This window comes from Scleropages formosus, chromosome 25 (genome assembly GCF_900964775.1).
Source record: "Scleropages formosus chromosome 25, fSclFor1.1, whole genome shotgun sequence".
In the NCBI taxonomy this organism is placed as follows: Eukaryota; Metazoa; Chordata; class Actinopteri; order Osteoglossiformes; family Osteoglossidae; genus Scleropages; species Scleropages formosus.
The window spans coordinates 13,536,540-13,561,281 of NC_041830.1; the positions used below are offsets into that span (position 1 = coordinate 13,536,540).

General features: G+C 42.3%; 2 protein-coding genes and 5 non-coding genes across 7 annotated transcripts; 4 read left to right on the plus strand and 3 right to left on the minus strand.

Annotated features, from left to right (window-relative positions):
• The first annotated feature begins 162 nt into the window (after positions 1-162).
• On the plus strand, positions 163-14,222 carry hdlbpa (high density lipoprotein binding protein a). The gene is made up of 28 exons (XM_018731285.2): positions 163-241; positions 2,474-2,545; positions 3,849-3,957; positions 4,056-4,219; positions 4,787-5,002; positions 6,286-6,492; positions 6,632-6,847; positions 6,977-7,183; positions 7,274-7,381; positions 7,473-7,577; positions 7,948-8,026; positions 8,148-8,287; positions 8,477-8,581; positions 8,672-8,785; positions 9,026-9,112; positions 9,193-9,324; positions 9,429-9,647; positions 9,734-9,955; positions 10,078-10,296; positions 10,384-10,522; positions 10,843-10,991; positions 11,142-11,246; positions 11,454-11,588; positions 11,789-11,932; positions 12,007-12,186; positions 12,379-12,495; positions 12,624-12,770; positions 12,865-14,222. Exons 3-28 carry the CDS (start codon positions 3,888-3,890, stop codon positions 12,952-12,954), a joined length of 3,816 nt encoding a protein of 1,271 aa, XP_018586801.1. The 5' UTR covers positions 163-241; positions 2,474-2,545; positions 3,849-3,887; the 3' UTR covers positions 12,955-14,222.
• A 723-nt stretch (positions 14,223-14,945) lies between these two features.
• trnag-ucc (transfer RNA glycine (anticodon UCC)) lies at positions 14,946-15,017 on the plus strand. The gene has a single exon. It is a non-coding gene; the product is annotated as a tRNA-Gly (tRNA).
• Positions 15,018-15,136: 119 nt separating this feature from the next.
• Positions 15,137-15,208, minus strand: trnad-guc (transfer RNA aspartic acid (anticodon GUC)). The gene has a single exon. It is a non-coding gene; the product is annotated as a tRNA-Asp (tRNA).
• Positions 15,209-15,680: 472 nt separating this feature from the next.
• trnap-ugg (transfer RNA proline (anticodon UGG)) lies at positions 15,681-15,752 on the plus strand. The gene has a single exon. It is a non-coding gene; the product is annotated as a tRNA-Pro (tRNA).
• Positions 15,753-16,045: 293 nt separating this feature from the next.
• On the minus strand, positions 16,046-16,117 carry trnad-guc (transfer RNA aspartic acid (anticodon GUC)). The gene has a single exon. It is a non-coding gene; the product is annotated as a tRNA-Asp (tRNA).
• A 286-nt stretch (positions 16,118-16,403) lies between these two features.
• trnai-aau (transfer RNA isoleucine (anticodon AAU)) lies at positions 16,404-16,477 on the minus strand. Its single transcript has one exon. It is a non-coding gene; the product is annotated as a tRNA-Ile (tRNA).
• A 1,232-nt stretch (positions 16,478-17,709) lies between these two features.
• LOC108921458 (kyphoscoliosis peptidase-like) lies at positions 17,710-24,544 on the plus strand. Its single transcript, XM_029248982.1, has 11 exons — positions 17,710-17,800; positions 18,373-18,429; positions 20,340-20,405; positions 20,524-20,565; positions 20,676-20,726; positions 20,833-20,915; positions 21,027-21,135; positions 21,310-21,427; positions 22,096-22,284; positions 23,039-23,229; positions 23,591-24,544. Exons 1-11 carry the CDS (start codon positions 17,710-17,712, stop codon positions 24,487-24,489), a joined length of 1,896 nt encoding a protein of 631 aa, XP_029104815.1. The 3' UTR covers positions 24,490-24,544.
• Positions 24,545-24,742: the final 198 nt, after the last annotated feature.

Below are 24,742 nucleotides of genomic sequence, written 5' to 3' on the forward strand. Positions count from 1 at the left end.
CGCTTCCCTCGCGCACTACCGCCACCGTTTGCGCGCAGGTACGTGCGCTGCATGCGTTGCACTCTTTCACGACCGTTCCAAGCTCTTCCTGGAAGCGAAGTCGAGGCTGTGACGTGGCAACGCGCCATTGGCCAGCTGGTGTCACTATAAATACTGCAGGCTCGTGGGCAACGCTCTTCACTCCTGGAGTTACGTTGTCAAGCTTCTGCACCATCTCGGGCAGACGGGAACACCAACAGAAGTAAGTACCTGGTAAAAACATATCAGTTCAGTCGTGGGGGATTGTGAAAGAGCCCGTGCTACGTCGGACGTGGACAGGAAAATGTTAGAAAGGCCGATGACCGCTCTCTCTGTACCTGGCGGGTTTTTCGCCCTAGAACACAAGCTGGACTCCATGTCGATTCCTCCAGACCGCTCATCCTCCTGCCCCTTCTGTCTACGTGGACTTTCCCTGGACCCGGAGACGGCCTGTGGACTCGTTAAAAAATAAGAAGCGGATCCGCAGCTCTCTGGCTGACCGTGGCCTCCGTAGTCTCGAGCTTCGAAAATCGTTTTTGTGGGGATATTTGCCGTTTTCTGGCGCGTTTTGTGCTGTGTGCAAGTTTCCCAAATGGAGTCTCGCGCTGAGCACACACACGGGCTCCGAGCGCGCGACGTGTCAGCGCTGCCGCCGCGCACGCGCGCGCCTCCGGAACTTCGTTGAAGTTTCTTAGCGAAGTCGTGAGAACAGCGATATTTATGAAGTCGAGGCAACACGGCGAATCGTGCACTTGGTTTACTGTAATTCGCGACGAAGTCGTCCGCCTGTTTGAAATAATGCCCCCCTTGACCCCCTGTAGTTTTGTGTGGGATAATAAACCAGGACGAGTCAGTGAAGGTGAGCAAGAACATTTTTCATCCAAAAGCTTTTCGTGTAACGAATTATGTTATGAAAGCAATTCTTTCCGGCCCGTATTTTGTAATAATTCTCCCTGCCTTCAGACTGATCTGATGAGGTGGCACTTCTTCGTCTCCTCTAAACTAGTAGTAGTAGTTGGCTCTTATTTCCAATTTTTTTTTTTTTTTTTTTTTTTTTTTTTTTAAATGGACGTTTTTCGGACCTTCAGTGACTGTTACCTCAGGTACTACTACTACTAGCTCTTAACGGGGGGAGAAACTAGTGTTGCAATTTTAATGTGTCAAGTACAGCCTGGGCTTTGAAATTACAGGACAGGAGGTGGGTTTTGTTTGTAGCAGTGTAGCACTGCTTGTTAACTTGTTTTATGCTGTTTTACAGACCACCTTCTACTCTGCTCCAGAGTAACTGCCTCAAGCTAAATCATTATTAGACTCACTCCTCAGACCTTACTGCTGCCTTTGTTTTGTGTTTTAAGACAACCTTCCCCTCGTTTTTGAGAATTTAGTCTGTGTTGACCCTAGTCGGAATCATTTTTTTTGCTTCATCTCAATTTTCATGAATTTATTCATTTCTGCGGAACCTTTATGGTCGCATCTGACACTTTTCGCCTCAGACAAACTTGAAATTTTTCTCGTGTTAATTTGATATTGCTAGCTGTTTTTAAATGCCGTTTTGTGCGATGTTCCAGTCATCGCAACTGACGTGTCTGAAGTTACTGTATTACCGGTAGTCTGCTGGCTGGTTTGTGGTTGAGATTGTCAATGGGGACATGTTGGATGTGAAGATTGCCGGCCTGCCATCTCTTGGCCCTGTCATTCAAATGTCTATTCGTATCGTCAGGTTATGCCATGGAGTGATCGAATATCACATGTTAGGGAGGACTGCTTTACGCTGCGGTGTGGCAGCTCTGACTCCCTTACACAGGCAGTCTTGTGGATGGCACTTTGCCATGTAGGAGACTGACCTGGCGTCTGTTGGGAGTGAAGCTGAATAAAGGTCGACTTCACTCCAGTGGGTGGGAGGTTGGACAGCTTCTGTACCAGAAGTCATGTTTGTGGATAAATAGGCTGCGTCCTCCACATTTGTTGCCTCTGCTGTCGGGCCCGTTGAAATGGCGAGGTTTGTTCCTCCCGCTTCTGTTTGTCAGATGGACTAAAATTGTTATTTAGGGGTGGTGTGACTGATCTTCAGGAAAGATTACTTTCTCAAACCTGTTGATTTCAGCAGTGTAACTTTTTCCTTCCAGGTATTATGCACAACTTGACAGGAATGGGGAATTTGATGTCATAAGTCTGGCAGTGTTAAAAGCGTCTGACCGTCACTGATACATACTGTGAATTTACGTAATGCGATGTCATACATTGTGCGTTTCTTAACTGGATGTCTTGCCCAACTACTCCGCTCACAGCATGTGGGTGTGCAGTAGCAGTTAGTCACGACAAGCAGACGTCAGCCTGGCTGTACAACACACCAAGTTGGTCCTAACTTTTTTGTTTTGTTTGCTTGGTGTGATATCTTCCCTTTAAGGTTTGTCCAAGATCTTGTGTGGTGCTAACAGCCCCCCCTACTTTTCAGGCAAAAGCTGGCAGGCTGACACGAACAAACAGCTTAACAGGACGGATTATCTGGTAACTGACCATTTAGCTGGTAAGAAATGACTCCTTTTGTAAGATCCTTTCATGCTTACTTGACTATTGCCATTCAGGCTGCTATTATCTCAAGATGTTTTTTTTGTCTTATATTTAAGTCTTAGAATTGTGTTCAGCAGTCTCATTTTGCTAGGGGCTTAACAATGGTCACCTGGTGCAGATGTTTTGAGCACCCCCCCAGACTACCAGAGGAGTTTTTCCCATCTGAAAATTGGGAGGGGGAATTTGATCTGGCTTAAGAGCTGGAGAAGTGTTAACATATTCTTCGGCATGGCCTCACCATAGGCAGTAGATCAGTTCAGAAACAGGCCCCTGTTAAGGGTTGGGCCTCTTAAACCCCCTTGCTGCTCCCCTGGTATGCAGTAAGGATGTTGGAGAACACTGGACTCAGCAGGAGGGCTTTTCCTGTAGGTTTCAACTTCTTGTGAGTGTAGTAAAATGAAGAGTGTATAGTAATCAGCAAACTGTTGTAAGAGCTTTGGCATTTACCTGAGGGTTTTTAAATGTCTTAAAGGCAGTTAACTTTTGATTTCTGCCTGTGCTTTTAACATGTGGGAATATATTTTTCTGGTTACAAATGTCTGCTTCAAGCACTGTGCAGAGACATTAAACTGGGTTCTTTGATGTTGCAGACTTTCAAGTAAATGTAAATGTTGTGCCACCAAAATTGTGCTGCAGTAGTCTTTGAAAAGTTCTTCTGCAGTGAAATTCTATTTTTGAAATCCTGGTTTCAACTCTCACACTGCACCACGTGTAAGGTCTTGGGCTAAGGAAACATGGTTGGGTGCTTGAAGGGTTTGTACGGCAGAGCGAATGATAATTGGACAGCTGAGGTCTGGAATGCAGTGTTTCCTGAAAGTACAGGAGCACTGCATGCTGAAGGTCCTCCCATTCCCCCTGCACTGAAGCTGCATAGGGAATTGGGGTTAGTGGGGAAAGCCTCTTAACTTGCAGGATGAATGAGCTGCCAGTTATCTTTAGAATTGCCCCTGCTACATAAAATGTTCTTTCCCATACCACCTACACTATGTTTTGTGAATGTCAGCTTAGTTTTTTTTCTTAAGTTATATGCAATCTGGAAATATTGCATTTTTTTTTTTTCAAGCAGCAGCATCATGTTGAAGTCAGGCCCTATTACCTGGAAGATATCCCCTGAGCCCAAGCAAGATAAGATTATCAAAGTGCATGAAATTGATAAGAATGCTGCTTAGGCTATTTTTATAGCCTGTGTGTTTGATTTTATTGGGGCATGCTATGCCTTTGTCCCATGTTGACATTTGATTACCCCCCCCCCCCCCCAGTGGCACACTCGGACTCCGTGTAAAAGTGGGATTTCGACCATGAGCTCTGTTGCTGTACTTACGCAGGAAAGCTTCAATGAGCACCGCAATGGTCTCCTACCTGAGCAGAGTAAGTATTACTCCATCTACTCCACTGTGAATAAGAGGACAAAGCTTGACTGCCAGTGTCCCATTACAAATAAACTACTGTATACTCCACTGTTGTAGTTTCCAGTGTTGGCTCATCTGGGAACGATGATGATGATGTGTTGCCAACCTATAAAGAAGCCTTCCCTCCACTGCCTGAGAAGGCGGCTACACCTGAAGGAAGGCAGGAGCTGGACAATGCTTGGACAAAAATCCGGCCCCTGAAGTCCTCTATCATCACCCAGGCAAGCGTAGTGCCAGTCTAAGCCTGGAGCTTGATCACAACCCTAAACACCTAGTGTTTGCTATTAACAAATAGTTGGAGGTTATCTGAAGTGTACTAGCTACTTTATTCTGAGCATTTATTAGCTGCTTGTTTGCATTGGGAGCTCTTGCTCTGTGCTGGTATAAATGAACTAGCCATTTGGTTGGCATTTAATTTTTGGTGCAACAGATCTGAACACTTGGGGAAATAAAAGTACATGATGTACTCGCTAGCAATCCAAGGCTTTGTTTTGGGAATGAACATCCTTACAAACTACAATCAGTCTTGGAGGAAAAATTAGATTTTGAATGTTTATAGCATGTTTAAGAACTCTTGTTGCCTTGCTAAATGTCTGCTTGACTAATTATCCTAGTTAGTTGCACTTAGGGTCAACACTTGACAGTAAGGGCATGGAATTTGATTAACTTTGGATTTTAGTGACCTGACCAGTGTTATACTTAATGACAGGGGCAGGGTACTTATTGCTTTTAAAACAAAGTAATTGTGTTCAGTATCTACTCTGCCATTCACTTTGTCAAAAACCTAGGTGTTCCATGTCCCACTGGAAGAGCGCAAGTACAAGGACATCAACCAGTTTGGCGAAGGTGACCAGGCCAAGATTTGTGTGGACATCATGCAGAAGACTGGGGCCCACCTGGAACTGTCAATGGCCAAGGACCAGGGCCTCTCCATCATGGTTTCTGGGAAGCTGGATGCTGTCATGAAGGCTCGAAAGGAGATCGTTTCTAGACTGCAGACTCAGGTGAGCGCCTTCAGGTCTTACCAAAGAATAGAATTGCATTATGTAAAGTACTATTGACTAGGTTTCCAAGGGTTAATCAATTATGTTAAATTAGCAGAAATACACATGAAAGGGTTTTCCTGGCTTGCATTTTCCTTTTGGTATTTTGTACAGTGATTAATGATGTAAAGATGGCTTCCAATCTAATGTTAGTTTGCTTCCTATCATTTAATGAGGTTTGGACAAGCCCTTGAACACCAAATTTTAGCTTAGTAGGTTAACTTCAAAACATCTGCTGTACATCTACAGAGTTGAACACTGGTTTAAGTGCTACATTTATGGCCAGACTTCCTACTCTTCTATAGCTCACCTTTGTCAGCACATGACCCTTACAATATAAGACTGAATCACATGACATTGCACATGAGAACATCTGAGTAGAGGACAGTATCTGTTCAGGGTACAAAAATGCCAGTGACCAATTATTTGGCAGTGAATTGCTTACAGAGCAGCCAGGCCCCCCAGTTGGAATGTAGCCAGTTGTACTGTAATGGAGCTCCTAGTTTAACTGATTCTAGAGTATGCATTTGGAAGACTTCAGATTTAGTTAAGTCACTAATATCAAGCTATTAATTTCTGCAGTTTCATACCATGTGTGCAAAACGTTTGTTTTAATGGCTCCTTGGGGTAGTAATGTACTGTGAATTGTCATATAACGGGGTCCCATACAAACAAAAATGGCTACAGTGGATTACTATAGTTTTACTTCCACAATGGATGGGAGAAGTTGATGTAGTAATATCAGTTGCCTTTTGAAAACAAAAAAATCCAGTTGCAATTCACTTCTTGCATAGCTCTCGCATACCTCCTCTACTGAACCAGAAGTTATCGTAGCAAACATAGGCAGTGAAAATGATAGATTTAAAAACTGGGTTGTCCATATTGCCTTATTTCAACAAGTTTTCATTAAGTGTCATTTGGCAATGCAGTGGCCTAAACTGTCCAGGAGTCAGTCACAGCAGCTTCTAGTTTTTGTTGACTGGCATAGAAATACTTTGTTTTGTTATTAAAATTAACTTTAGATGACTTTTTTCCTGTCACTGCTTGTTTTTAATAAATGGAAATTTGACTTCCTCACAGTGGGAGTTCTGTAAGTGATTTCACAGATCAAATTAATCACATATGTAAGGAATGGGTGTAGACCACTTTTAAATGGCATCAATTCAATGACATTTTACTCAAGCAGTACACATCTAAAACACTTTGTTTTAATAGTGTTGAAGGTTTATACATTTTCTCTGTAGGCTTCTGCTACTGTGGCCATTCCCAAAGAGCACCACCGCTTTGTCATTGGCAAGAATGGGGAAAAGTTGCAGGAGTTGGAACTGAAGACTGCCACCAAGATCCAGATCCCAAGGCCTGAAGATCCCAGCAATCACATCAAGATCTCCGGCACTAAGGAAGGCTTGGAAAAAGCAAAGCATGAGATCCTGCTAATTTCTGCAGAGCAGGTACAGCATGAATCACTGTGCATGTCAGTACTTAAGATGGTCACAGGAAACAAATGTTCTTACTACAGTACTTGCTGTCCCCAGATAATCTGTTTTGGAGAGTACAATTAATGATTGGTTTTCCCTTTGTTCTTTATAGGACAAGCGTGCTGTAGAACGAGTAAACATTGATAAGGTGTACCACCCTTTCATAACTGGTGCCTACAATAAATTTGTGGCTGAGATGATGCAAGAAACTGGTGCCCGGATTAATGTTCCCCCACCCAGTGTCCTCAAGACGGAGATTGTCATCACTGGGGAGAAAGAACAGGTGGCCCAGGCTGTGGCTATGATCAAGAAGATTTATGAAGAAAAGGTCAGTTTATAGATAATCTCAGCATATATGTTGGACATAGTGCATGTATGCATTTATTTTTAACATGTTACTGAATAAATTTCTTGGCTGAAGAGATTTGACATCTGTGAACCCCTCTTTCTGGTGCAGAAGAAGAATGCCACCACCATTGCTGTAGAAGTGAAGAAATCTCAGCACAAATATGTGATTGGCCCCAGAGGAAACACCTTGCAGGAGATTCTGGAGAAAACTGGTGTCTCGGTCGAGATCCCACCACCCGATAGCAGCTCTGAAACTGTCATCCTTCGAGGAGAACCAGACAGGCTAGGCCAGGCACTTACAGAGGTGTATGCCAAGGTACCTTGAAGTTCTGGACCTGAACCATTGATCTTGCTTACATGTCAGTTTGTGTGTATGTATTTTAATTTACATTCCCTCACTTGACAGGCCAACAGCTACACTGTGTCCTCTGTCTTGGCTCCTTCTTGGCTTCATCGCTTCATAATTGGCAAAAAGGGACAGAATCTGGCCAAAATTACTCAGCAAATGCCGAAGGTTGGGATTTTTTTTAAAAATTCCTTTTTGGTTCAACTGCAACAAAGGGAATGTCCTGTAAGAAATTTTGTTCTGACTTGTTGTGATGCAGGTGCACATTGAGTTTACGGAAGGGGAAGATAAGATCACTTTGGAGGGACCCACTAAGGATGTTCAGCAAGTGCAGAGCCAGATTGAAGCCATTGTCATGGATCTGGTAAGATAAGTCTCTTCAGTGGGACACCCTATCTGGCAACACGCACATTACAATGTTGTGCATGAAACAGAACAAATTTGCCAAGTTATTACATACCGGGGGCACGGTAGCACAGTGGACTTGGCTGGGTCCCACTCTCTGGCAGGTCTGTGGTTTGAGTTCTGCTTGGGGTGCCTTGCGATGGACTGGCATCCTGGGTGTGTCTCCCCCCCTCTTCAGCCTTGTGCCCTGTGTTGCTGGGTTAGGCTCTGGTTTGCTGCGACCCTGCTTGGGACAAGCAGTTTTGGGCTATGTGTGTCTTACTTAAATTTGTCCAAGTTATGATTTGAATGTGAAGTTTCATTGAGAGATTTGGTTTTGGTTATGACAGGTTAACCGCATGGACTACACTGAGATCAGTGTTGACCCTAAGTTCCACAGACATCTTATTGGAAAAGGTGGTGCCAACAGTAAGTATATGCACCTCTAGTGAAGATGCAAGTCTTGTGTCTTAAATGTAATTGAAGTTATTTGTTGGCTCTGATATTGTAGTAATTTCAGGAGTAGCAAGATCTAATTTTTTCTATCCAGTTAATCGTATCAAGGACCAGTACAAAGTGTCTGTTCGCATCCCTCCTGACAATGAGAAGAGTAACCTGATCCGTATAGAGGGGGACCCCCAAGGTGTGCAGGAAGCCAAGAAGGAGCTGCTGGAGCTGGCATCGCGCATGGTAAGGCCTCTTGTTGGTTTGATATGACCTACTCATCCCTTTGTCACCTGAGGGTGGTGAATCTCAAACTGGGAGTGAAAGGCATGGTTTCAGCATTTTTCCATTAATCATGGACAATTTTCTGTCAAAGTGGCTTAAAGCCTACCACCAAATATACAGTATCTGAACTTGAGACTTTTGTTTTCCCAGGAGAACGAGCGTACAAAGGACATGATTATCGAACAGCGTTTTCACAGAGCCATTATTGGACAGAAGGGAGAAAAAATAAAGGAAGTCCGGGATAAGTTCCCTGAAGTGAGTAATCAAGCTGCTGCCTAGCAAATCCAGACTTTTGTTAAATATGCTGTAACCCAACAATGCAATGTCCCTCCCCCCCTTGCAAAGGTCATCATTAACTTTCCTGACCCAGCCCAGAAGAGTGACATTGTTCAGCTGCGTGGGCCCCGCACTGAGGTGGAAAAATGTTCTAAATTCATGCAGAAGATGGTGGCTGAGATGGTAAAGTGCTTTAAGATTTGTCCTTTCTACAAATAGAGCATGTATTCAGATATTTGTGTCCTAATCAATTCAACTACTTACTCATGCAAAAACCACAGCTGTACTAGAAAATTGCACCAAAATTGTTTGAGCCAGTGCTGTATATAAAACAAAAAATCCATTAGCAATTCTGTAACTGGCAGAAATGTTTTAATTTTTACTTGTTAATTGTATTAAATGTGTTTGCATTTCATTTTTAAGGTGGAAAACAGCTATTCTGTTTCAGTTCCCATCTTTAAACAATTTCATAAGAATATTATTGGAAAAGGCGGTGCAAATATCAAAAAGGTAAACTACTAACATTTACTTAGTCGGAAGTGGTATTTAACAGAATTAGATTCCCCGGCTAAACTTATTTTCTGTTTTAGATCCGTGAGGAGACCAACACAAAGATCGACCTGCCTGCAGAGAACAGCAATTCTGAGATGATTGTCATCACTGGGAAGAAGGCCAACTGTGAGGCAGCACGAAACCGCATTCTTGCCATCCAGAAAGAGCTGGTGAGTTGGTGCAGTGCTGAAAACCTAGGGGGAAAATGTAAGGTGGTGTGTTCAGTTTGTCAGTGTTAAGCCATGCACTATGTTACCTCCCCCCTTGTGTTTAGGCCAACATCACTGAGATTGAGGTTTCAATCCCCTCCAAACTCCACAACTCCCTGATTGGCTCTAAAGGGCGCTTTGTGCGCTCCATTATGGAGGAATGTGGTGGTGTGCACATTCATTTCCCCACCGAGGGCTCTGGCATTGACACTGTCACCATCCGAGGTCCAGTAGAGGATGTGGAGAAGGCCAAACGTCAACTGCTATCTGTTGCCGAAGAAAAGGTGAGAACATTAAGGGTTTTTTTTTTTTAGTTCTTGGGTTTAACTTCCTTTGCACTTGGCCTTAATTATGGCTGCTTGCCATCCAGCAAACGAAGAGCCACACAGCAGAGCTGCGAGCCAAGCCTGAGTACCACAAGTTCCTCATTGGTAAGGGTGGTGGCAACATCAAGAAGGTGCGGGACAGTACTGGGGCTCGGATTATTTTCCCAACAGCAGATGACAAGGACCAAGAGTTGATCACAGTGGTGGGAACAGAGGAGGCAGTTCGGGAAGCTCAAAAAGAACTTGAGACGCTCATCAAGAGCCTGGTAGAGCACCTTGATTCCTTTATTCCCTCCATCAGTTTCTTAATTTTAAGACATACTGGGTTAAATGGTGATTAAAAGGTAAAATATGGGTCAGCAGGAATAACATGCTTTATTCCTACTAGGATAATGTGGTGGAAGACGGCATGACTGTGGACCCTAAGCATCATCGGTACTTTGTGGCACGCCGTGGCCAGGTCCTGCGGGACATTGCAGATGAGTATGGAGGTGTCATGGTGAGCTTCCCTCGCACAGGCTCGCAGAGTGACAAGGTAACGCTGAAGGGAGCCAAGGACTGTGTAGAGGCAGCTAAGAAGCGCATGCTGGAGATAATTGAGGACCTGGTGAGTTTTAAACATGCTGCTCTTTTACCTTTGCTAGGACCTTTGTTTTGTACAGTGCATTGGTTGGCTTTTTTTTTTTTTGGGTAGGAGGCTCAAGTGACCATGGAGTGTGTGATTGCCCAGAAGTTCCACCGTTCCATAATGGGTCCCAAGGGCTTGCGCATCCAGCAGATCACCAGAGAGCATAACGTGCAAATAAAGTTCCCAGAGCGTGAGGATGTTCAGGGTAAGATTTTATTTCTGCCTGAATTTGTCATTGCAGATTCTTTTCTGTTCTGAGTTATTTCTGAACACAGACCCACTGCACTGCATCATTATTCATTCTTGTTTGGTCAATAACGGAAATGTTCAGAAAGATGCATAATTAAACTTGCTGTCATGTTTTCAGTGTATTTTCACCAAAACAGGTCCTTTCAAAGTAGATTCATAGTTTGGTTCTTAACAAATTAAAAGCAAACAGGAGCTGAAATTCTGCATATGCTTTTCAAAAGCAGAAAAATGCTTAAGCTACAGTATCACTTGCTAAATAGAGCTGCTTCTTTTCAGCTTCTACTGCTGAAACCACTGCCCAAGAGAATGGAGAAACCAATGGAGAAGTGAAGGATGCTGCAGACCCTGCCACTCCAAGGAAGTGTGACGTGATTGTTCTGTCTGGTCGCAAGGAGCGCTGTGAGGCAGCTGTGGAGGCGCTCAAGGTCAGGCTTTCCTTAGTTTTTGTACTTTGCGTTCAGCAGTTCCTGCAGCACTGTTAAATGCATCAAGATTTCTTTGGAAAATGTGTATGTATAATGTACAGCCATGTGGTTGACCTGGAAACTGCATGGTTGTCTGACTTTTTTTTTCAGGCTTTGGTTCCTGTGACCATTGAAGTGGAAGTGCCGTTTGAGCTCCACCGCTACATTATTGGCCAGAAGGGAAGTGGAATTCGTAAGATGATGGATGAATACGAGGTAAGAGTTCATTACAGGTGGGTTTTTGATGGTCAGCAGAACATGTTATGTGGGCAGTATAAACCTGTAACTGTATACAGCAGTCCCTCCTCCCAAGTAGAACGAATTTCAGAAATGCCCACCTGTATGTGAAAGACCTGCCCTGTGAGGGGTGTTTACATTTATGCATTTTACTTTTTTAAAAAAAGTGACTGAGTTTCCCTTTAGGTAAATATCCAAGTGCCTGCTCCTGAGTTGCACTCGGACATAATTGCCATCACTGGTCTGGCCTGCCACCTTGATCGCGCCAAAGAAGGCCTTTTGGAGCGTGTCAAAGAGCTGCAGGCTGAGCAGGAGGACCGGGTATGTGTGTCTGTTGGCAACCCCAACTGCCATCCCCAATGTAGTAGGAAGTGATCAGCATAGTTTCATCTATTTGAACTTGACAGTATAGCTAAACATTCCATCTCTTTGGAGAAAAGCATCTACTAAATGAAAGTCCTGATGGTATTTAGACTATACACAAGATGTTTCACAAAGTTAATGTTGGTTTTGTTTCGTAGGCTCTCAGGAGTTTCAAACTGACCATAACTGTGGACCCTAAGTATCACCCCAAAATCATTGGGCGCAAAGGTGCCATCATCACCCAAATCCGCAATGAACATGATGTCAATATTCAGTTTCCTGAGAAGAATGATGAGAATCAGGTACTCCAGTAGTCCAAGATATGCTTTGCCTTCCAGATACATGCAGTGTTGAATATTCATCTTTTTGCCTTCAGGACCAGATAACAATCACTGGGTATGAGCAAAAGGCAATTGCTGCACGCAATGCCATTCAGGCCATTGTTGATGACCTGGAGGAGATGATTTCAGAAGACATCACTCTGGACAGCAGGGTGCATGCCCGTATCATTGGGGCACGTGGAAAAGGCATTCGTAAGATCATGGATGAGTTCAAGGTGAGATGACTTGACAAGGCAATTGCTCTGAAATGCAGCACAAAGTTTTAGTAACTTGCATGTTAATTTACATTTTCTTTGCTAATCCAAGTGCAGCTTTTTGGCAGTGTTTATATGCTGCTTTTGTTGGAGTCACTCCTAAACATTCATGTCCTCAGCAATGTACTTCACCCTGTTTTTAAATCACTTCAGGTGGACCTGAAGTTTCCTCAGAATGGTGCTGCAGATCCCAACCTTGTCACAGTTATGGGACGACCAGAAGATGTGGACGAAGCAATTGATCACCTTCTGAACCTGGAAGAAGAATATGTAAGTTCTGGATACAATTTTGTGGTATGAGGTCTGAGATTGCATTTGTATCTAGACTCATAGCTGCTTTAGAACACTAAAGCGAAACTTTGAGGCTCCAGTTTTTTCTGACAATCTTCTCTCTGCAGCTGGCAGATGTGGTTGAGAACGAGTCTAAACAGGCCTATATGAAGCCACGTGCAACTGCTTCCAGTGTTTCTGCTGGAGAGGAGCAACGTAGCTCATCCAAAGGCTTTGTGGTGAGAGAGGCACCATGGACCACCAGCACCGAAAAAGTGAGTGTCTAAAATGTTGAAGGGTGGAAGGTGATCAGCAGTGCATGGATGATGTGGAACAGTAACATTTTTTTTGTTTAAATTTCTATGGCAGGCTCCAGATATGAGCAGTTCTGAAGACTTCCCCAGCTTTGGGGCTTCAGTGACACCGAAGACCTCTCCATGGGGCCCAAAGCGTTTCTAAGAAAATTCTGAAGGACATGGATTCCACAACTTCCCCCTCCTGCCTGCCCCTCCTCTCCCTCACACATGTACAAAACTGGGCTCACTGCTAAAGACACTGACCTGGTGAACCCCCACACACACACACACACACACACACACACACAAAAGTTCACTTAAGTTGTGGCTGGAAATGACACATTTTTGTCCTTCCCACTACAATCACTTTTTGGCTGGCTAAATTCTTTGTTAGCCTTGTGATTGTTAGAAATACTAGAAGTATTTTCAGGATTGATTTATCCAACTTGATTTCTTTGGACTTCAAGAAATGATTATGGCCATGTTTAACATTTCAAGAAGTGATAGACTATAGTTGGAAAGTTTTACCAACTGCATCATGGCAGAATTCTCTTGACTTTTGTATGTCACTGCCTGCCTAGGATCATCTAATTTTATTTGGGATAGAGGAAATCTGTGACTCAGTTTCCAGTAGAAAATGGTGACCTAGAACAGTCTGTTCACAATTTCCTGTACATTGTGGTTGAACTTGTGTGCACTCTTGTTTGACAATGGTGAAACTGTGCTTCTTAATCCAAAGCTGTTGCCAAGGCAATTGAACAAATCTGTCAGGGCTGAATGAACTGCTCCTGTCATAGTTGCCTTGGCAACAAATATTGTTACCTCTGATGCGAGATGTGAAACTTGTCCCTCTCCTTGCACTTTTATGATGGAAGTAAACGTGCCCCATTGTGACAGGTACCTGGCTGTCTACGCTTCAGTTGGAGCCTTAGTCTATCTTGTCTGGGCTTGACAGTACCGTATGGGGCAAGTTATTTTCCTCCTGCCCTTTCAAAGCCTGGTACCTTTAATAGAAATATTGGAATTTTATTGCAACTCGTATGCGGTTTTGCAATGATGAAAAAAGTTTGGTCAGAACTTATCTACACTACATGATCATGCTGGGTTCAAAGTAGTTTGTCAGCTACAACTGGAAAGTCCATTAATGGCCCACTTTTTTCCTCAAATACACTAACTGCACCAACTATGTGGAAGTGTGTAGAACTTTTGTTCAGTTTCTTATGCCAGTTAAGTCTGATGCCATTCCTGTCACTGCTACTGGGTCAGTGTCTCACCCCTTTCTGTCTTCCAGTTGCTGGGGAGACTCTTGAGTTTCCATGGCAACAAACCTCTTATCAGCCTTAAGAAAAAAGATTATGCAAGAACAAAGTGAAAAGATCACATGGATAACACTGGAATTTTAAATGTCCAAATAAAAAAAAAAAAAAAAGGAAATTATGTGTGATGACCAATAGTTTGAAATGGATTGTAACCAGCTGACCTATGCAGTTATATCAAGGTACATGTTATGTACATACTTCTAAAATTATATTTAGCGTTACCAGTGATATTTTGCTCACCAGCACTGAAATTTACAGCTGGGCCTTCAGTAATGGTTACTTCTGTAACGTTATAGTAAAACACTAGTACGCTATAGCATACATACAGTAGCTTTGTACGAAGAATAAAAGGGTGAGACTTATCTACTAAAAACACTACTTTAGAGTACTTCCGAATGCGTGTCCCATTCTACACCACTGGGGGCGCAGTAGAGGTGAAATATAAGTATACGACACAGCCGCACAAAATCCCCGTCATCACGTCCGTGATGAACAAGTCTTAGTTTCCTATTGGCTAGAATCTCATCGCTCATTGGACTGTTGAAGTGTCAATGTAATCGCCTCAACCCTCAAAACTATGCGTTAGGCTCCACGGAGCGTTCTGAAATTTGGCGGCTGTTTATTTTTGTAAAAAAGTACGAATTTGACCTTGAGAGGAAAAATACACATTTCCGTTTTCACCGTCTTCCGCCAGTGTTTCTAGCACCCTAAATGCTGTTTAAAAACTATTAATTATATCACGCAAATTATAATAGAAAAAATAAGTTCACGCTTTTTTTCCAGTTATGACATACAGTATATTCATAACAGCGGAGGTCAACGAATGCTTCACACTGCGTTGGTGGTATAGTGGTTAGCATAGCTGCCTTCCAAGCAGTTGACCCGGGTTCGATTCCCGGCCAACGCAAACTTTTTCTTTAAAAACATATATTGTGTTTAGAAAAAAGAAAGATTTTTACGCGAATGTTATCCTGTTGATAAATTCGTAATAAAGTTTTCAGCAAGAAAGAGCTGAAAATGTGCAGTCTCCCCGTCGGGGAATCGAACCCCGGTCTCCCGCGTGACAGGCGGGGATACTCACCACTATACTAACGAGGACAACATATAAAATAATTATTCATATATGTTTAAGACAATGTTGCCTAAAATGTTGCCAAGTTTTTTTTTTTTTAAGTATAACATAAAAAGCGGAAAAGAGCAAAGAGAGGGAGAATTACTGATTGATTTACCAATTATTTCCCTTTGTTCATTCACGGATTGATTGATTTATTAGTTGGGTGACTAATCAATTTTTCATTGATTTGACTCTTGAGTAATAATTAGGCAATTTGAGGAGTCAGAATGAATCGGCTTTGCATTATACATGTATTTATACAGTGAAAAGATATCCGAGTGCAGGAGGAGGTCTAATAAAAACACGCCTAGATTTGTGTGATTATAATAACGTAAAAACAGTATAACTGTCTTGTGAAAATACACCCCCGCACTGTCCACGTGGCACTCCTATTGCACGCATAAACACAACATAGAATATGTATTTTATGACGTTCCCAGGAACAAGCGTTCACGAGGCTCGTTGGTCTAGGGGTATGATTCTCGCTTTGGGTGCGAGAGGTCCCGGGTTCAAATCCCGGACGAGCCCAACACTTTTTTTTCTCCATCGTGTTCCGATCGCTCCCCATCGAACCGCAGTCGCTTGTTTCCCTCTAGAGTCCAGCTGTGGTCCTGTGCTTCTGTTTTGTGTGTGAAATAATTCACTTGGTTTGTTTCACTGGAACTTATTATTACTGTGGCGACAGCAGAGGAATCGGAGACGGGAGGTAACAGTTTGACCTTTTATTTGGTGTTCTGCAATGGAAGGGAACATCAGCAATTCGCAGTCCTATTGTTAAAATGTTCACGTGTTACTTTGCAATACTTGTAAAACAAAATTTTCTCCCCGTCGGGGAATCGAACCCCGGTCTCCCGCGTGACAGGCGGGGATACTCACCACTATACTAACGAGGAGGACGGAAACGAAATCTTTCTATATCATTTTAGTACCCAATGCTGCAGAAACAGTATACTGCAATGTTACCTTATAGTGTTGTTTTCATTTCTGTGGACTATCTGTTGTTGGGATATATTTTTACCCAAATTTAACAAAACAAAATGAGTCCTTGCTGGCGCCGCTGTGATCCCGATCACTGCCATTTCGAGTCCTTTCACAAGCTCTTGGAAAAAGATCTGAGCTTTTCTCAGAAAATATGACCCGACATACACATTTCTCTGAATTATGTCAAGCTGAAAAGACTGGCCCGTACGGGGATCGAACCCGCGACCTTGGCGTTATTAGCACCACGCTCTAACCAACTGAGCTAACCGGCCCTTATGACACAATCTGTGGGGGGGTCCACTTATAAAATTAATTCAAGTTTCCGTAGGCCCTCTTTCATTACTATATATGAAAGATGTATAGAAATAACAAAAGTTAAAAGAAAAAAATGACACAAAAAGTCCAAGTGTTTGGGAAATCCTTGGGACATCACGGTAAACCCTTCACAATACAGTATACATTATGTGGGGATCTAACAGGTAGAGGGCGCTCAAGTCACACGAAATATTTTTTAAAGAAAAAATAATACGTATATTGTACGCCACGAATGACAGGATATTCTATAATAAGGTGGAACGTGGTTGTTAGCTGCTCAGATAAAATTTATTTTCTTCACTCCAGTGGTGACTGATTCCTTTAACTAGAGCTAATCTTTGGAAATCTGTCGTGGCCGCTAAACTCTCTAAAAATATGCAGATTATTTGTTTAAACAGGTGTGTGAAGAAATCTGTTGTTGTAAAGATCAGAATAAACCCCCCCCAAAAATCGAAACATTTACAATAATCTAAGTATTTGGAAAGAAGAAGAAGAGAGAGAAAAAAAAAAAAAAAAAACACTGGCATGGCAAGACTTTTTATTGACTTTTTATGACCTTTAGCGCTTAAGGCACGGCTTCCCGAATCCCGGCCCTTTCAAAACTGAAAGTATCCGCTTACTTTCACTTAGCGGTGACATAATATTACCGGTAACAACACACTTACCTTCTGGCTCTACTCGACTAACACGGAGCCAATTCCTGTACACGCCTTTCAGAAAGGGGCTGAAACCGAACCAAACGGCATCATGAACCGTTTGTAAAGACCATAACTTTGTACTGTCTGAGTCAGCCTGCTGCTATGGACACATGTTCCCTCCCAGCTATAAAAAAGTAAGGAGACATATAGCAGGAAGCATTAATGACCTCCTGTTCAAAGAGCATCGGGAGAGAAGTGGAGCAAAGTGACCCTGCAGAGGCATCGGGCGGCGAATTCAAGGCGAGCGGCCGATTCATTCCCGGGGTAAGGGTTTTCATTGGCACTTATTGCTTTTCTCCGCAAGGCTGCGTGTCTCGTTACACTTCTTCGGCCAGTTTCTTTTTTGATAGAATTTGTGAGTTTTTATTGATGACGCGGGGCCCCCCGAGACCGATACTAACAGTGTGGTGTTTCATAGTTATTCCTAACGAATCTCACGTGTTACTTTCCCTTTCGTGATTTCATTTTTACCAGATTGTCTTGTGAAACAAATGGCGTTCCTTGACCACCTGTCTAAAACCCAGAAGATATTACTGGCAATCTTTTGCTTCCCTCTGCTACCGTTTTACTTCTGCTATGTGTGTAAGTAAGATTTTGACGTTAAATCGAAAATTAAACAGTGCAAACTTTCAGGACGGCAGTTTTTTTTTTTTTTTTTTTTATCGGTAACCCTAAGTGTTGCAATAACAGCAACGAAATCTACTCCAAAGTAAATATGACTCAGTTTATTGATGTTATAATGCATTACCGAGCACTGGTTATAACCAAGATTATTCTTCTAATCTTAGAGCACATATTGCCTAATTTACTGTGACCTATTTAAGTGAGTGATAATTGAACAGTGTATGATAATTAAACTTTACGACAATTACTGGAAAAAGAAGTAACTTTCTAAAGATCATCATTATTGCATCATCATTATTGCAGCCCCCACATAGAAGGTGAAATTAATAGGAACTATTAACTGCAATAAATAAACATTGTAAACATAATGTAAGGTATTGCTATGGTTACTGCTATTCACTATACTGTATGTGGACTATGTACTTTATTTAGTACATATATCAAAGTTTGTGCGCTCAGTAGAAAAAATTAATGTACTTAAATTCCATGATGTGGTAATAAATGGCCACCATCACCCAATTTTCTTACAGGCTGCTGTGCCAGTAACACAGATTCTAAGGAGGGAGAAGAACAGAGTCCCAAACAGAGTAAGAACAGAGATCGGATACTGATGTGTGTTTCAGTAACTCATAGGCTCGACCAGAAGGGACTCAGGGTTTTGCTGTCATGTGCAGAAGTGCAACAAGTAATGCAGGGATGTGCGCTTATAGTGCGAATGTTGCTATATAAGTAACACAAGCATCAACAGGGTGGCTAACAGCGTAGGGGTTAGCGCTGCTTCATTTGGGCCCAAAGGTTGCAAGCTTGAATCCCACCTGTTATAGGCTTGAGCAAGGTACTTACACTAAGATAACTGCAGTAAAGTCCCCCCAGCTTTATAAATGGACAAACAATTGTAGGTCGTTTAACATTTCAAGCTGAAATGGAGGAAAGTGTCAGCTTAAAGGATAAAGAACAGGAGGGCCTACTTAATTGCTCTGGTGAAAGTGCTTTTATATTAGTTCACTTTGAGCAAAATTACATCTTTGAAAGATGACTGGATGCTGTTTATAATAGTGTTTGGCTTTGCATTTGCAGAGAATGTGGAAGAGGGCAGAAGTGATGAACTGGATGGTGTAAGAGCCAGAGGTTGGGCAAACATGCTGGAAAATGATATAGTTTTCATGGCATGTTCACAGTATGGCGAAATTAACACAGTCGTTTTTATCACCTTGTCCGCAGCAGCTGTGAATTATGAGCCGAACCCAACACCCACAGGTCTGCCAAACAGCTCTGCTTTTCAAAGAGGTCAGTGAATGAACTTTAAAATTTTTACATAAGTTTTACACAGTGCATTTAGGATTTGGGGATCAAACAAGCTCTCCCAGAATCGAGAAAAGATGGTGCCTTGCTGACATATTCAGACTCTTGACCAATTCTCTCATTTTACTGAATCACAAATGGCACATTGAAATTTCATTCTCACTTTACTTTAAAAAATCAGAATTAATTACTGTAAGTAGACTGTTTTTGTGCTACAAAGTATTTTTAGGCAAAAAAACTGAAACATGGTTTTTTTCATAACTATTCCAATTCCAGACATTATTTCTTGGTAGGAACACCTTTGACTACAATAAAAGGTATAAATCTGTTCTGGGGTGATTTTGGCCAGTCTTTTTGGCAGATTTGTTCCAGGTTGTTCACTTGATGACCACTATGTTCAAATGGTGCCACAAATTCTGGATGGGACTGAGATCAGGAATTTGGGAGACCTTTTTATTATTGAGGCGCTCCAGTATTGCTTTAGCTTTGTGCTTGGGATCATTGTCCTGCTGAATGGAAAACTTTCTCCCAAGCTTTGCTTTTTTAGCAGAAGAAAAAGGATCCCTCTATATTGGATCACCCATTCTTTCTTCTCTTTTATGAATATGCCCAGTCCCTGCTGATGAACAGGAGCCCCACAACATGATGCTGCCACCACGCATCACTAAAGGGGTGGTGTACCTTGAGACATTGAGAGTGTTAGTCTTGTGTCATACGCGGCACTTTAATTTTTGCCTAAAAGTTCTTGCTCTCCTCTGATCACAAAAACTTTTACCACCTCATATCTGGGTCATTCTCATGCATTCTGTCTCTCTCATGTATTCAATGCTCTATGATTCGTTTTAGTAATGACTTGTTCAGTGTCACTTTTGATGAAGATGCCATTACTTGTTTATTTTTATATCTTTTAAAAATAAAACCATATTTTTTGTGTTTATCATATCAAGAATATGATCCTTTCTACATTTGAAAGATCACCAGAATAGGGCCTGTGACATTTTTTTGACGCATGTTGGGGGAATCAAAGAATGACATATTTTTATGTATTCCAGGTAGCAGGGAGGGAAGTGCAAAGTACACAGTAAACAGAAATGTAGAAGTAGGTGAGTAAGTGAGACTTATGGATGAGTCAGCTTACATAGAAATTTTGAAAGATGAACAATAGATGAGTGACACTGTTTTGAACCACTTGCAGTTACAATTGAGATTCACCCGAGGAACAAAACACCAAGTTTGTCAAAAAAGTTTTCATTTGGTAAAGGTAAGAAAAAAAGAGTACAATCTAATTTCATGTCTGTAATATAATAAAATATAAAATACCCGAGAAACTGTACCTGGTACATTTGGTGAAATCAAGCACCCGTTTCTGTGTTTCCTAGGGAAAGTCAGCCATAAAAATGAAGCTGTGTATGACAATAAAGGTAAATAAAAGTTCTCCTATTTGAAAAAGTGAAGAAACATTCTTGTTCCAGTTTTCTAAATTTGTTTGACCTGAATCAACTGAACTTCTCACCGTTTTCGTAAATCACAGGTTTTGTTAATGAGCAAAACAATACACAGATTTACAAGGCAAACTTACACGGTAAGCATTGTGAAAAACGGTCAATGTGAAAGTTTTTGTTCGATTTTTAAATAATTCTGTACTTTCTTTTTAAATGTCTGGGTTTCTGTTTTCGTTATCACTTTAGCATATCCTTGGGATGAATCCAACCTCAAGTCAATGCTGATTGACTTAAACAAATTTAAACAGCTCGATGCCTACGCCAGTAAGGTAAGATCTCACGTACCGGGAAGGTATGCCGATAAAACAGTAGACGGTGTCATAAAAACTACGTGTTTGTGCCAAAGGTCCTTTTTAGGGTCTCTCTCTCTTGATGTGAAGGTCACAGCCAGAAGCAATGTCAATGCTCTGGTTCAGGACTTGCTCAAGGGCACCAATAGTGACATGGAGAAGCTGAGATCCATCTGGATGTGGGTCACACACCACATTGGTGAGTTTCTGAAGGGGTGCATCACATGAGCCTTTTGTTTCCACAAAAGCCACACTGGGACTTTGTGTAGAGTGCGCCGGTGACGGTGTCCTTCACGTATGAAATATGAAAGGCAGCTGAAGGTAAAGAACTGAATGGGCTGAAGACAGAACTGAATACCATGTGTTCTAACAGCATACGATGTGCAGGGGTTTCACAACCCATCACAAAGATCCAGCTCCTATGACGATGTCTTAAGAACAGGGAAGGCCGTGTGCGCAGGATACTCCTCGCTGTTTCAGCAGATGTGCAGGTAGTGGCCATTCAATCCTGACTGGGTCCAATCAACATGAAACCTGAGTGCTGGCAACTGTAAAAGAGCGCAAATCGGAAAACCACGTTTGGAAACACCACATTCAGAAATTGCAAAAATATTTCAGAATTTTTTTGAGAATGTCTTTTTCGTCATTCTCTGTTTAAAGAAATGGGAACTCCAATGCTTTATTAATCTGAGCTCTTGTTTTAAAAATCTGGTGATTCCAAATATTATTTGCAATATACTGTCATTTTTCAAAGGACAGCTTTAGGAATCAATCAAGCAAGAAAGTAATCAATCATTCAATGAACCAATCAATCACTGTAGTATTTTTGTTATTATTGTTATTATTATTGAAATTGTGCTTACATATTTAAAAAATATGAATGGTAAGCAATGTGTCTTTTTCACTTTTTTGACATACTGTAGTGATATTATGATATTTTAGTTTTCAAATTGTACTGTAAAACAGATTAATTGTGAATTTCAGTCGTACATGGATTGTAATTCTCTGGTCACAAAAATCTGAATGTCTACAAATTTTTCCAGAAATGGTATGTCTTGGAATTAGTTTTCCTGATTTCATCAAAAATCATAATCATCCTGGATCAGATACAGTACGTAGCCCATGAACGCTGCCGCTGAAGCCCAGTGGTGCTGGTCAGTCTTGCAGGAATTGAGTGCGAGGTGGTGTCTGGTCACTCCAAGGGCTTTCAGTACAAACCAGGCATGAGGTTCACTGGGGATGGAAATCATGCGTGGAACGCCGTCCGCCTGGATGGCAAGTGGCACGTCCTGGACAGCACCTGGGGAGCCGGGAGTGTCGATGGCAGCGGATATCGGTTCACATTTCGGTAAGTCCACAAGCTTCTGACATCTATGTGTAATTATGATAATGAAATAAAGGGTGTGTAAATGTGTATACTGACACTCCCAGCAACACTCAGCTGGATAAGCTTGTGAAAGAATGGGCAAATGAACAGGTATTTACTTGCAGTTCTGATTTTTGGTAGAAGTGACAGTTAAGCTGCAGCAAACTGCTTTGGTAAATCAAACTGAATCTGACAGAAGTGTTTTAGGTTTCCAGGATTTAGTGGCCATTACCCCCCACTTTTGCACATGTGCACGCGCCCACACACACACACACACACACACACTCATAAATACACAAACGCTCACCGACTTATGATTCATTGCCAGTGTGAGTACACTCCCTATATAAACATGACGGAAACCATGACAAAAGTTTGTTGAATGTGGTATTAGCTATTATTTTCATTTATTTATAGCTTAGCTGGTGCCTTAATTTAAAGAAACAATTCATTCTTGACCCATTTCTACAGCTTCGGTAATTTTAAGGAAACTTCTCAGGGTAAGCACCTTAGTCAAGGACACTAGGTCAACATTAAGGCTACAAGCCTGTGTGTCTAGCACACACACACCCTGTGCGTTGCACTTCCTGGAGGACAGCTAAACAAAGACCCAGAGCAAGCAGAACATGGCACTGCAATGACACATTAAAACAGCTTTCTTTGGCAACAAGAAAATTCAGAGGGAACAGACAAACCCTTTTGTTTTTTCCTTGACCTGGTCTATGTTCATTTCCAGATACAATGAGTTCTACTTCTTGACTCATCCTGCACTCTTCGTGGGAGATCATTTTCCTTTGGAGGGCCAATGGCAGTTGCTCAAACCTCAGCTTTCCTTGAAGCAGTTTGAGGATGCGATGCACCGGAGAAGCGCCTTTTTTAACTCCGGCCTTGTCTCTGTGAAGCCAGAAGCTTCTCTCATCAATTCAGGTCTGTAGCTGTTGCGATTGTTCCTTCTCACTGTCAGCAGAGGGTTTAGATAGGAAGTTGGGAGTCATGGCAACTAGATGCTATGAAGCAAGTAGATGGCAATTAAACACAGATGCTGGCGTACAGTGATGAGACTTAGAGGTTTTTTCAAGAGTTATGGCCACCAGACACTGACTTGGCCAAGAGTCATGGCCAGTAGACTTAGGTCCACAGCCCAGGACCGGATCTTGAATAATATCACTTTTAGTGCCGAGAGGCTTCTGTACATCATGCCAAACAAAAGATATTAGAGTATAATTTTACTGACATTCAGCTTTAACATATCAAATAACTCTACACACCTTGTGCTGCTGTGATTCAGATGGAAAGACGACTGTCACAATAAAGAGTTCGTCACCAAAGCTTTTCATGGCTGATCTGAATGAGAGCGGAAATCACAGCATCTTAACCCTGAGACCAGACGGCATGAAACTGGATGTCTACCCTCCAGAAGTTGGAACACACACACTGAAAATCTACTGCAAGGACCCAGAGTCTGTCAAAAAAGAGTACGACCATGTGTGTGAGTATGAGATCCGGTGCAAGGCTGTCAATAAGGAGATGAGGTTTCTGGGTGACTTGAACAATCCAGTGGGGCCCAGCTGGCTGTTGGAGCAACAGGGACTCCACGAGCCCTCACAGTGCGAGCCCATGGTGCGAACCACCGATGGCCGCTGCTCCTTCAGTTTCCGCGTAGAGAGCCACTTGGACCTCATGGCCATGCTGAACACGGGAGAATTCTCCATGACGGATGACCAACAACGGAGACATGTGTTTCAGTCCAGAAAGGGAGAGCGCGTAGAGTTCCGGGTGCAGGTCCCAAGGGCAGGCCTGTACCAGCTCTGTATATTTGGCAAAAATAAGTCGTCAGCTGGGAAATACAGCTACTTCTGCAGCTATATAATCTCCTGTACCAACCTCAAGGTGAAGTGGCCTGTATACCCACTGAAATACACATCCTGGAAGGAGGACTACGAGTTGGTGGAGCCTCTTGCTGGCGTTCTCCCCGCTGACCGAGAAATCCAGTTTAAGATGAAGGTCCCTGGCGTATCACGGGTGTCGGTGAAAGCTAGAGACACACATGACCTGATCCTGGGGACGGATGGGTTTTGGAGCGGATCCTGTAGAACCACGGGATGTGTGGACGTGAACGTGATGATCCAGGAGAAGCCTGCTGACCGCTCTTTATCGTTTATACTCAACTATGAGGTGGAGAACTAATAGCACCAGTGCCCTTCGCTATGAGGTGACGTTGAGTTAGAAATATTGAATTGGAACGGACAAATGTAGATCTCAATGTAAAAATATGTGAGAAAATGAAATACGTGATTGGTGAAAGTGATAGGAAGGTATCAGTTTAGTGAAATCCTTTGATGTATCACAGTACTGGATGAGATAATGTAATAATACATTGAATAAAACTTCATTAGAAACAATCATCTCTTCTATTGTGATGTTTTGTAGGGAAATCTTT